The sequence below is a fragment of the Anopheles cruzii genome, chromosome 2, assembly GCF_943734635.1.
Source record: "Anopheles cruzii chromosome 2, idAnoCruzAS_RS32_06, whole genome shotgun sequence".
NCBI classification, from domain to species: Eukaryota; Metazoa; Arthropoda; class Insecta; order Diptera; family Culicidae; genus Anopheles; species Anopheles cruzii.
Genome location: NC_069144.1, coordinates 41,765,198 through 41,776,856, shown reverse-complemented (window position 1 = coordinate 41,776,856; position 11,659 = coordinate 41,765,198). Strand labels below are relative to the sequence as shown.

Sequence of the window (11,659 nt, the reverse complement as noted above, 5' to 3'; positions counted from 1 at the left end):
AATTACCGAAACGCGCCTATTGTTCTTTTAGTGTTACTTGAAGGTTTATTTCTTTTCAATAAATATATCGCTACGTTTCGTGAACCGATGGCGTGCTGGCTTAGAGTAGAATCACTTTCATCGGCGTTATTTTTTCCGGTTCCGCCGGTGGTGATAACAATGTTTCCGACGCGGCAGGGCTAGGGTCCGAGAGTTCGATGAGTGAACTGCAAAAGATAAGCAAAGTGCATGAGATTCAGTGACTTTTTACATGCTGCGTAAACTCTTACCTTGGTTTCGTTTGAACGCTGGTCTCAGTTGAGCCTTCGTTGAGGAACAACCGCACGACGGGCACGTTGGAGATGAGCTGGCTGAACGAGCTGGAAGCCTCGCTATCGTTCAGATCCACTACGGCCGGCGCTGCCTCGTCCGCCGGTTTGGGAAACGATTTCGCCAGCAGATACTTTGCGTACAACTTTGGCCGCTCGAGTGCTTCGGAAGCCACACGCCATGGGGACAGCAGCGTGTAGCGCACTTGTTCGGCCACGTTCGTAACGGCATCCCGGGACGTCTCGAGTGCGGTTTGTGCCCTCCGGTACATCTCCTCCTTGGCTTGCCCGAGTAGTTGCTCCTCCCGTTCGACTAGCGTCTTCTGTGCTTCGATCGCTCGCGACAAAATGGCTGCATTACAGTGCTGCACACTGATCGTCACCACCAACATTGCCGCCAAAAGCGCTCTCGTGGACACGGACAGTCGTTGGGCACGTTTGGCTGACATTTTGCACTTCTTCCGGTGTTTGTGGCAGAGTTAAAGATTGCTGAGTGAGGCGTCGTTGGTGTCCTCTGAGGTAATGCGAGCGGAATCCGAAGGTCGCATGCTATTTATACGGTCAATATGGTGAACTTCAAACATTTCCACTCGATACCGGTTATCTACCGGTCAATTATTGCCCCTGTTCCGGGGAGCCGGAAAAAACCGGCTGCGCTAATGCAATACCGAAAGTTCTTCGTTCCGGATCGACCAAAGAGGGTTGAAGTGCGCGTGGCCAAGAGTCGATTCTCCGGCGCGGTCGAGAATGGCGACAATAGCAATAGGTTAGCTATCACGGCATCGCACAAAACCGTTCCGGTGGTACCTTGGCTTAGCTGCACCACTTTGGTGTGTGTCCATCACGTCATCGTCAAGCGTCATCTATCACCCCAAGCGAACTGGTGGCCGGCGTCCTCCAGGCTAGATGGATGAGCGTGTCGGAAAGGTGCGAAAAAATATCATAAACATCCATGATATGATCTTTGCATAAAATTTATCACCCGGTCGGTAGCCACCGTCAGTCTGCTTTTACTCGTCGACTCTGCCGGATCTCGTATCGGAGCTTGGCTAGTGGCTGCACGAGGCTCAGATACTAGATCAGATCAGATACTGGCAGTACCAGCGTAGTGAATTCATTTTCTCAGTGATAAGTGTTTTCGAGGTTGCTCTTTTGCGGTGTGTGCAGTCGATTCGGAACCGAAGATCGCATTGGGAAAAATGGCGCAATCATTGAAAGTGAGTTTAGTAGCTTAGTTTCCATAATGCTATTCTAGATGCGAGAAGTGCTCCAGTATCTTACTGTCCCCCGGCGTTCTGTTATGCTATAGCGAAGAGCAGTTACAAGAAATTATACAAAACGAAACATGCTAATCACGCATCATTGGAAATCCCACATTCGCTGAAATTCCGCCAGCCAAACGATCTCGATCGTTTCATACCGGAAATGTGCAGATTTGGTTGGCTTACCTATCGGCATTGGTTCGCACTTGGGCACTAGGGTACTCAGGTCGGAAAGACGACTCCTAGGAAGGAATGTGGACACGGTTGACCGAACCGGCCTGTTAGCGTTAGACCGCTAATCGGGGGTTCACGGTGCGTTACTTAACCGCACTTGGCTGACCGACATCGGTGCGCAGGCAAAGTGTCATCGGATGCGAAATATAATATTGTCAAGGGCAGCTTGGTCATTACCGTTTCGATGGTTCGAGTTCTTAAAGGAAAAGTTCGCAATGGCATGGGAGTTCGCACGACCGTCGCACAGAAAAGAGTGAAAGTGTGAAGACGGGTTTTGCACGTCGTTTAGAAGAGATCGTAACGCTCTAGCTGCGACTTAAAGTTTTGCACAAAATTTGAAGCCTAATCAAAACCTAGGAGTGGAACTAATGGCTTTTTCTTAGGAACCGAAAGGTGGGTTTAAATGCATTTGCATCCAAATGGCGACCGATTGCCGTTTGCCGTTAACCTCTTCGACCGAAAATTCCAATAATTTGCAAATTTCTACATCAATGGCGATAAAAATCGAAAGTGTTAGATAATGTTTGCTAAAAACATTTCTTTTTAACCCGCCATGCCAAAAGCCGTGCATATCGGAAATGTGCCAAATTGTCATCAAGCGTGTCGGGCGAAATCGCGGTACGCTCACATCTTGCAGCGAAGCTTCCAGTTCGACGAGTGTCCATTACGCAAATGGTGCTAAAATTTCTACTTTAATGGAATTGCAAAGGCAAATCGCACCGATCCTTTGTGCAATCAATCATGAATCATGATTGCTTAGAAGACCGGATTCGCCCGGCAAAAGCCTTCGGTTGCAGTTCGGCGTGTTAATAGCAGGAACCGTTGGCCTTTGCCTTTAGTGGAATTCAACGAGACGAGTTTAACACATCTGGTACACGCCATGTGTTTTTTGCTATTTCAAACATGCATCTGCTTCCTTTTGAAAGGGTATCCAGCAAGGATAAGTTTAATAAATCTTTGTCATTGTTGATATGTTTTCCAGCTGCTCATGGTTCTATTGGTCTGTCTGGTGCATGATGTTGTGTCGTTTCCACAAACCAACATCCAACTGCAGTACCCGAACGGAGCATTCGACGATCCGGTGCCGAACAACGATCACAACCAGAAGTTCCACGATTATGCCAACGTTTTGACCCGCTTCGATTCCTGGGTGACGGGTCAGAAAGTGCCGATTCCGGCTGACCCGGTGACGGATGCCTTGCACCAGGATCTGCCACCGGAAGCAGCCTCCCTCGGTGCAACGCGCCACGTACGAACACCGGTCGAGTTTGCGGACTCGGTTCCGCAGGGAAGTGAGGCAATCCCAGCCTACAACGAGTACATCCGTGTGCTGACCCGGTTTGACCCGTCGGTGACCGGACATGCCGTCTTCAAACGGGAGGAACGTCCGGCCGATTCGTTGATTAGCGAGGATAAAGATTTTGGCGAGCACATCGAGGACAAGGTACCCGAATTGTCCACGGAAACTGCCAATCCAGTGTACGGAGATTTCGTTAAGGAGCTGAAACGCTTCGATCCGTGGCTGTTGGGACGCAATGTGTCCATTCCGCATAACGCCACTGCCGATGAACAGTGGATCAGCGAGTCCAAGGAGTAGATTGCCACCGGAGGTTGCGTACCCGCGAAATTGTGTAACAGTAATCTTACAGCCATCCATTGCCAACCGTCTCAGTGAACTACTAACTAATAAAGAACGTTTCTTGATGTTTCAATAATAAAATGGGTTGTGGCGCTCAATCTGAATCCCTTTCTCAAAACTCACACCGTTAGTAATTCAATGTAAATCCGAAAATCCGAAATCCAAAATATCCGCGGACAGCATTGCGCCTAAAAGTATGCTATTGATACACACAACGCCAACGGTAATTTTAAAACACGTGCTTTAATCGTTTCGGCGGCTAAAATTGTACTGTTTCGAAACAAAAAGGGTCGCATCTCATGTACGCTTCTTATGCAACGATCAAGCCACCAATCAAGAAATTGTAGGCATTTTTTCGAAAGTTTCCAATAGTTCAATCGTGCATTTAACGCTTCACTTGAGTACCGTTGAGAGCATAGCAGAATGACCGAGACAATTGAAATTTGTGCTTAATCAATTACTACTTTTAAGATTCTTTTATGTACTTAAAATACGGAGATTATCTTTTTGATTTTTTTCAAAATCAAAATCTTAATTTTATACTCGTTTTTAGTATTCTATCAGTATAAACATCACTGTTGTCCTCATACTCAACGATGGGTAATATTTCCCATAACCTTCAACAATATTTCAATCATTTAAAACTCCAGCTGCGGAGTGGAATTACTGATTAATCTTTTCCGCACTGTGAAACGGTTGAATCAGTTGGTGGTTCCCCAGCAATTGCTATTTTGAGATAACCTTTCACACTGGCATTGTGCGTTGATTCCTTGTCGCACCATTTCGTAATTGGGTCTTATTGTGTCTAGGCTTTGTTTGTAAACCCTGGTGTCATCGCAGTATCATACTTCAGGTCTTCGCGGAAATTTTGTTCATGAATCTCAGCTCATATTCCATTTATATTTTAGGTAAGCCCCAAGTTATCAGCCTCAACAGAAATGACTGCCTTGATTCAACGAAGTCCCGAATGCATTCCCTTGGCGGAATACCCGCTCGGCAGGGGGTTTCCTTCCACTTGTTATCACAACAAGCGCCTTGCTAAACTATATAAAACTTGTACACGTCACGTTGGAAAACATCCAGCACATACTGATGCTGAGTTCGCGGAGAGATTGCTGCACGGATAAGCTCCCGCTGCAGACTGAAACTATTGCCTGAGGGAGGGCTATAAAAGAGGCAGACTTGATGCCCTGCGAATCACTTTACTGGCTTCGGAAGACGTTTAAACATAGTGCACTACTTGTGGATTACACTTTCGGTGGCATCATTCAAATAATAAAACCATGGCAAAGTTCTGGGTAAGTTCCTTGGGCAGCATAAAGATTGTACACAACTTCGAAATTCAACAATCAATGTGTGTTCCGATCAGGTTTCTCTGCTTCTTGCTGCACTTGTGATTGTAGCCATTGCGTCAGTGCAAGGTACGTGAGAGCATCAAATTGTAGCGAGACGGCAAACAAATTGAAACAGCTGATCTTACTTCGTTTACAGCGGATCACGAGGAAGAAACGGAGCATGGAGGTGAATCGCATGGACAAGACAAGCATGGCGAAGGGGAGGGGCACGGACACCACCATCATGGAAAGGGTTGTGGTAAGCACAAGAAGCACGGTGAAGGATTCGGCGGTTCACATCACGGAGAGCATGGCAAGGACCAACATGGCCACGATCACAGCCACGATCACAGCCACGATCACAATCACGGCAACTCTGGACATTAGCATTATCGCCGAATATCTGGACCGTGCACAATTTGGTTTGCTTAAATTGTAAAGACTTTTAACCAACATGTATGATTTATGTTGCAAGAAACGAATACATTTATTGACTTGAATTTTGCAATGCGTGTTTTAGTTTTTCTAATGAATCATCGACACTTTGCTCGATCTACACTGAGCCCCGTATCCTTCTTTGAGGAGTGTTTTATTGTACCACTTACAAGATCACCTATGCATCATTCGACATCTTAGTTGCTGTTTTATTGCATTCTCGACTCCAAGGACATTTACAACAATAAATTCAACTGACGTGGCTATTTGCTGCTGAAAAATGGGGCGTCATTGATGAACTCGTAGGGATGATTAGGGCAATCCGGTTTTTACACTACCGGTTTGATTGGCAGTCAACCTACATTTTGTTCGGGCTCAGGACGCGATGAATAATGCCGCGGGCGCGGGCGATCATCAGCGCGGATGGTTCCTGTCCGAAATCCCCCCCGATCCGACGGCATGTAAACAAACCGGTATCTTGTAAAAACATTCTAATCACCTTCCGTTGGGCCGTGTTTTGAAAAACGATTTTTGCTCTGTTTTTTCACGATCGTCGCGTCGGTCGGTCGGATTGGGTTTTTTTTCTTGCTCAATTTGTTTACTGTTTTGCCCACTTGAGCCGTTGCCGTTTCTGTTTCTTGTGGGCAGAGTAGTGTAGTAAAAAGCAACAGCCATCTTTAGTTTGTCGGGCAGTCGAGATACGGTGCAATCTGAGGTTGCCCTTCGATCCGATCTGACCGGCTTCGGTTTATTGCCGCGTTCTGGAAACGGCAGAATCTGCCGTGCACACACACACACACGCACACACCGGATGGACCACCGAACGGTGTGCCGAAACAGGTTCGGCTTACATCAACAAGATCGGTGGCTATATAAGAAGACGAGCATCACTGAGCTTCTTATTAGTCACGAACAGAGTGCGTTAAAAGTTGGATCATTTCGGTTCGTTATTGTTTCACGATGGCAAAGTTTTTGGTACGTGCGGAAGTGCAGCTTACGGCACGATCGTGAGCCCTGTTTGGGCGTACAGTGAAAGCAAGTGTTTTACCGGTTCGACTTTTCGGTTTCCCTTTCAGGTTTCGTCCATTTTCCTGCTGGTTGTCGCCGTGATGGTGGTTAGCGCCCAAGGTAATTACCGTGCCTCGTGGGATGTCCTTTTTTGGCAAAGTGCATGAAACGGAATGAACAAATTGTTTCACAAGTGGCTAATCAGTTTCAAAATGATTATTGAAAGTAGTCTTTCGCTTCATGTTAACGTTACCAGTGATTCAAAACTTCCGTGTTCTTAAGGATAAAGTACATTTAGCTAAATCTTTGCCAGGAAAACTGACCGCAATAAGCGTAAAAAGTAAATCAAGAGCTCCTCAAACTTCCAAAATTACTACAACCATTGTAGGTCCTGGAGGACATGGTGGACACGGAGGATTTGGAGGTGAACACGGCGGCGGACACGGAGGGGGCGGCCATGGAGGTGGCTTCCAGCAGCACGGACATGGGGGCGGTGGCCATGGGGGCGGTGGACATGGAGGAGGTTTCGGAGGTCAGAGCGGCTTTGGAGGAGGCCACGGGGGTGGCGGTCATGGAGGTGGCGGTCACGGAGGCGGCGGTCACGGCCACGGCTACAAGAAACACGGATACTAGGCAAATTTGAAACTACGAAATAAATGTTGGTTTACTGTTAACTGCTCAGCTCAATTCTGTAGACGCGTAAACAATATCACAAACCTGAGTTCTGAAGCTTTCCCTATTCGGGATGTGAGACGCACGACAGCATGATGAAGAGTTTATGCCGAAAAAAATGGGAATGGCCAAGAGAATAGTGGCAAATGTTTAAAAGCTCACTGACATCATCATCAACAGCCAGTTGAGTCGCACAACAATGGCAGAAAATGAGAAACGAAAACACGCAGAAGTTCTTAAACCGTAAAACTCTTAACGTCGATCGTGGAAACGGTGGTACAGGCGATCAAATGTTTGATTCTTCTCTCATCAACAAGAACGGACAGAGTCACATCAGATGTTTGGTCATCGTAAACAAATCCTTGTAGCCGCGGAATAACCATCAACCATAAAAAAACATCAAAATGTATATTTGAATACTGTTTTACATGCTGCTCAAGAACAACGACTACGCGAAGCAAACGCGAAGACAATCTTATATCCGATACGTCTTTAGCGTCCGGTGGTCCACAGCCGAAGTTCGGCCAATTACCCTCTGCCAAGAAATACGCACACAATTTGGGAGTAAATTTGGGAACCATAAGGAGAGAGCGAAGCCGAACGATGATAAGGAATCCAGGGCTGGAGCTGAAGGGTGTGAAGACTATTTATCGAATACCAAACCGGTTAGACGGGTTTGTTTTTTGTTAGACTTTATTTCAAACATGCAGACAGCATCGTCATCATCACGCTCCCAGCACCGACTGCTTGAGGCTCAACGCCTAACAGCCTAACGTAATTCCGGTAATCAGCGGCGATGGTAGATCGGTCGAGGAGAAGAACGAAACTGCTAACAATTTCACTGCTGATGCCCCCCCCCCCCCCGAAGGCAGTGATCTGAAACAGATCATTCGCCGCTGCGCTAATCATCGCCAAAGGAACAGAAGTGGTTGTGTATTCTCGTCTGTTCATTCCGTATCTCTTGTTCTTTATTCTTTTCAGGCTTTCTGGACGTGATTCGAACGGCATGGTAAGGTTGTGGAAAATTGATATTCTTAGTCTGAGATAAAGTCTTAGTTTGAAAAGTAAGAGGGACATCTGAAGGATTACATCCTCACACATCTAACACACAAAACATCTAAACGAGTATGTGACATTGCAGAATGTATTTCAAAGTTGTTTCCGTTGATCACCGGTGCTCTTGCGCCTTATCTCGCATTACGGACACAACGACGCTTGATCCTCGAGAGATTTTCTTTCATTCTTTTATTGTCTCTTTACCTTGCAACTCATCGAACTGTGCCAAATACAAAAAAATGAATATTGTTAAAAAATGAAGATATTCAGTTTTATTTAATTATATACCAATCACATACCATATCATGGCCATTAATAATAGCAATTTTGGCTCTGTTTCGTGATATCCGAAAGCGTGATGCGAATGAGCCACTAGGAAAACGTGTCCAACCTCCCAAACTGGTTTTCTAATATAGTTCAGTACGTTCAGCAATACTTCAGCACAGTTCTACCCACACTCAAAGCAGGGTAAAACCTTTTGATCACATTCATTAATAAGTTTTTTTTTCATTCGACTTTCTCTGTCGCTGTTTATGGGCACATCAATCGACTTATCGACGACTTAAGTACATTATTAAAACACTTCGGGCGCTTGGACATCCCTTCTAAATCTTTTGATGCAAGACAACGCGTTTTTCCGAAATTTACGTCGGCGGTGTGTGGAGGCCTCAAGTGTCTTCGGCAAGAAGGATCACCAAGCAAAAACAAATCAATGCGCCTAAATTACGAAACCGGCCTGGCGCTTATTTGCTTCGTTTGGCCGGGGTTCCCTTAAGTGTGGCTTTGTGACTGTTTATTAACAATTTTGCTTCAATCGATGCAGGACGAGACTTTGGTTCGTTCCTGCCGGATGCTAAGACAGGCCCAGATGGCCATGGACCACGTGGCCCACGTTTTGCGCGCGCGAATCAACCGTTTCAAAGGGACTTTCGTATGGAATCGAATCCACAAATATCTAAATTTTTTGAAGAGTGGCGAGTGTTTGAGCCTCCGTAAAGTGGTTTCACACCAGGCGAATCGACGATATTTAAGTGCTGGTCATTTCTAAACTAAAAGGACAGCATGTGGTGCAGATTGAAGAATTTATTGTTCCATCAAGGTGTAGATATAAGGGGAAGAAAACAGATCGTGACAATGATCACGCCACACGAAGGGTGCACTGCAAATGGGCCACCGGATCACTGGTTCTGGTTTCGGGTTTACCAGGCGTTCCAGCGGTTGGCAACACCGCCTTGCCATCCGGCAGCACCCGGGGCTCCGGCTGCAGCACCGCCGCGTCCGGCATAGTTGTTCCAACCCGCACCAGCCCCAGCACCAGCACCTCCCCAACGGTTCCACGGATCGGCCTGCCAACGGTTGGCCGGGTCATAACCTATCGGACGAGAGGGTAGTTCAAAAACGTTTAAAGCCGGTCACACTGTAAAAACCTGGCTTTGCTGCGATCATGTCATTACGGTTGTTGTAGCCCCGGTTGTAGCTGTTAGCGTTCCACGCTCCCGGATGGTTCCAGGCCGTATTCGGGTGGTTCCAAGCGGCCGGATCTCTGTTCCAGGTGTTCTGGTTGTTCCAACCGGCCGGATTGTTCCAGGCCGTCTCGGCCTGATCGAGACCATCCCCACGCTGGCCGCCGTGCTGGCCCGGCTTGTTATCGGCCGGGGTGGCAAACACTGCGGCAACAAACAGGGCACTGATCAACACAAACTTGAACATCTTGCTAAGGAGTGAATCGCCGAACACAGTGGTTGATTGCAAACAAATTAGGATCGCCACGTTATGCTAGCTCGCTAGTGTCGTACTGCTCGTTCGATACTGGATGAAAATTAAGCTAATTGGCCAGCTTTATATAGTTGGACGGGCAGTAAAGGATACGGGCAAACGCAAACAACTGCAGTAGCCAGTTGCCGGTCGCCCTAACGCCCCGGCCCACTGCGGAGGAGGGATGCACCTGATGCACGCAAAATAGTACTAACCGTCAACTGATCCGCGTGGCGTTTCCGCGGGCGATTGCCTGAGTGAAATATTCAATGTCGTGGAGAAGGAGGAGAACTTTATTCTAATACCCTCTCAGTGCGCGGTACAGGGTGGCTCTGCGCAGAGCGAGCCTTGGCCGGTGGCCCGATAAAACGGGCCTCCGGAAAAGGTTAAAGTGAGCGAGCGGCCAGCCACGCAGCTGGTCACAACCGCCAATCGACGAGGCGCGTACCCGTTCAATGTTAATTGTGGAGATAATTTAAAGTAATGCTTCGCGTTATTTGCTCTACAGCGCGCCGCCCCCGCCAGTGCGAAGCGATGTGCGAAGCTGACTTTTCGCACCACGATCGAGGCACAAGATCGTGGTCCATTTATCATCCGAACGGCAGTCGAGGCGATTAATAGTTCACCAAATAATTAGTCACATTTTAGCCACTGCCGGGAAGGAGGCACGGGAGCTCTGCTCGATCGCCCATCGATTATGCTTTGCGCACCGATCTGCGGTGGGAGGATGCGCCACGGAATAGTGCACAATGTTGTCGGGGTGGCGTGCGATCACATGTCTGGGAGGATGATTGATGTGAGCCTCGACCTCGTTGGGATGGCGAGGGTGTTATTATTTGTAGCTGGAGCGCGTTTCTATTCCTAGTGTCCCCTACCGTACGGCAAGATGGCCGGTACCGGAAATGCATGTTCTATTTCTTCTGTAAGGACTTAGAATATTAATCCGATTTTTTGAAAACATAAAAACCTGCATCGTGATCTCAATATCGGTATTCCTATAAAATAATGGAATATTGGAGAAGAATCAGATTTTCTAAATTGAAATACTTTGGGAAGTTGGGAAGACAATTCACATGAGTTATTACAACCTAATGAATTGTTTAGTTTAGTTCTAGTACAGTAGAAATTCAATTATGCTCTTGGGATACATCTTCCTCATTTTAACATCTTGGTTTTCAGGTTTGCTGGCATGATGCTAACGATTAAAAGGTGATTGGAATTTAGCAAATGCCATACTATTCGCACCGCATTCTCCTTCTGCAGTTGGCCGCGTTTACGTGCAGCGCTTGGGCGACGCTGGAGGCCAATACTCTTTGGCTTTAATTAGCCCACAGCCGACATTAGTCCGTGGTCTTTCTGAAACGCAACAAACGTAGGACAAATAAATGAAAAATGTGATACGTAATTACGGGGCCACGACTTTTATTGGCCGAGCCAAACAAACACCAACCATATGCACATCAACAAATAATAATCGTTCGATTAGCATAAATGATGCACACGAGGGGTCCAATAGAAAATATCATCCAGCGAATTATGGACCATCTCTGACATTTTCGTTGCTTGCCATTACGCGTCTTCGGGCACGGTAGGCGGTAATTAATGGGAAGCTGCTGGGCGACACCGATTAGGATTGGCTACAATCAAAAACCGAACTGTGCCCTTCGTAGCCCTACTAGCGAAGTGGCACTTTTATCGGCTGGCTGGCTGTCGAAGGGATTAACGGATTCTCGGGCTCGGATGCACCTAAGGTTAAGGTCTCAGGTCTCTGACATCATGCCTTACAATCATGTAGCTGAACTAAAAATAGAATCAAATTGCATTTCGCCCCAGCAACACCGGAACGTCCATTTCGCATTTTCTCTGCCGTAGTTGAAGTGTACTGCGAAAGGTGTTTCGAATTAGTTGCTATCCAAAACAAACGCTGATGCTTGGAGTAGTATATCGAGGAAATAT

At 47.0% G+C, this 11,659-nt stretch overlaps 5 protein-coding genes across 6 annotated transcripts; 3 read left to right on the top strand and 2 right to left on the bottom strand.

The window, feature by feature from the left end:
- Positions 1 to 100: 100 nt before the first annotated feature.
- On the bottom strand, positions 101 to 757 carry LOC128279084 (uncharacterized). Its single transcript, XM_053017806.1, has 2 exons — positions 270 to 757; positions 101 to 206 (listed from the first exon to the last, which is right to left on the bottom strand). The coding sequence occupies exons 1-2, from the start codon at positions 755 to 757 to the stop codon at positions 101 to 103; spliced, it is 594 nt and encodes a 197-aa protein (XP_052873766.1).
- A 589-nt stretch (positions 758 to 1,346) lies between these two features.
- LOC128267999 (uncharacterized) lies at positions 1,347 to 3,477 on the top strand. The gene is made up of 2 exons (XM_053004984.1): positions 1,347 to 1,525; positions 2,787 to 3,477. Exons 1-2 carry the CDS (start codon positions 1,508 to 1,510, stop codon positions 3,399 to 3,401), a joined length of 633 nt encoding a protein of 210 aa, XP_052860944.1. The 5' UTR covers positions 1,347 to 1,507; the 3' UTR covers positions 3,402 to 3,477.
- Positions 3,478 to 4,601: 1,124 nt separating this feature from the next.
- On the top strand, positions 4,602 to 5,277 carry LOC128268110 (urease accessory protein UreE-like). Its single transcript, XM_053005128.1, has 3 exons — positions 4,602 to 4,741; positions 4,813 to 4,864; positions 4,935 to 5,277. The coding sequence occupies exons 1-3, from the start codon at positions 4,727 to 4,729 to the stop codon at positions 5,162 to 5,164; spliced, it is 297 nt and encodes a 98-aa protein (XP_052861088.1). The 5' UTR covers positions 4,602 to 4,726; the 3' UTR covers positions 5,165 to 5,277.
- A 628-nt stretch (positions 5,278 to 5,905) lies between these two features.
- LOC128268133 (uncharacterized) lies at positions 5,906 to 6,888 on the top strand. Its single transcript, XM_053005153.1, has 3 exons — positions 5,906 to 6,187; positions 6,289 to 6,340; positions 6,609 to 6,888. Exons 1-3 carry the CDS (start codon positions 6,173 to 6,175, stop codon positions 6,851 to 6,853), a joined length of 312 nt encoding a protein of 103 aa, XP_052861113.1. The 5' UTR covers positions 5,906 to 6,172; the 3' UTR covers positions 6,854 to 6,888.
- Positions 6,889 to 9,013: 2,125 nt separating this feature from the next.
- Positions 9,014 to 9,776, bottom strand: LOC128278034 (bifunctional endo-1,4-beta-xylanase XylA-like). 2 transcript variants are annotated; one of them, XM_053016668.1, is made up of 2 exons: positions 9,376 to 9,776; positions 9,014 to 9,320 (listed from the first exon to the last, which is right to left on the bottom strand). In XM_053016668.1, the coding sequence occupies exons 1-2, from the start codon at positions 9,656 to 9,658 to the stop codon at positions 9,148 to 9,150; spliced, it is 456 nt and encodes a 151-aa protein (XP_052872628.1). In that variant the 5' UTR covers positions 9,659 to 9,776; the 3' UTR covers positions 9,014 to 9,147. The 2 variants fall into 2 exon arrangements, with proteins under 2 accessions (XP_052872628.1, XP_052872629.1); XM_053016669.1 differs by having other exon boundaries at positions 9,403 to 9,775.
- Positions 9,777 to 11,659: the final 1,883 nt, after the last annotated feature.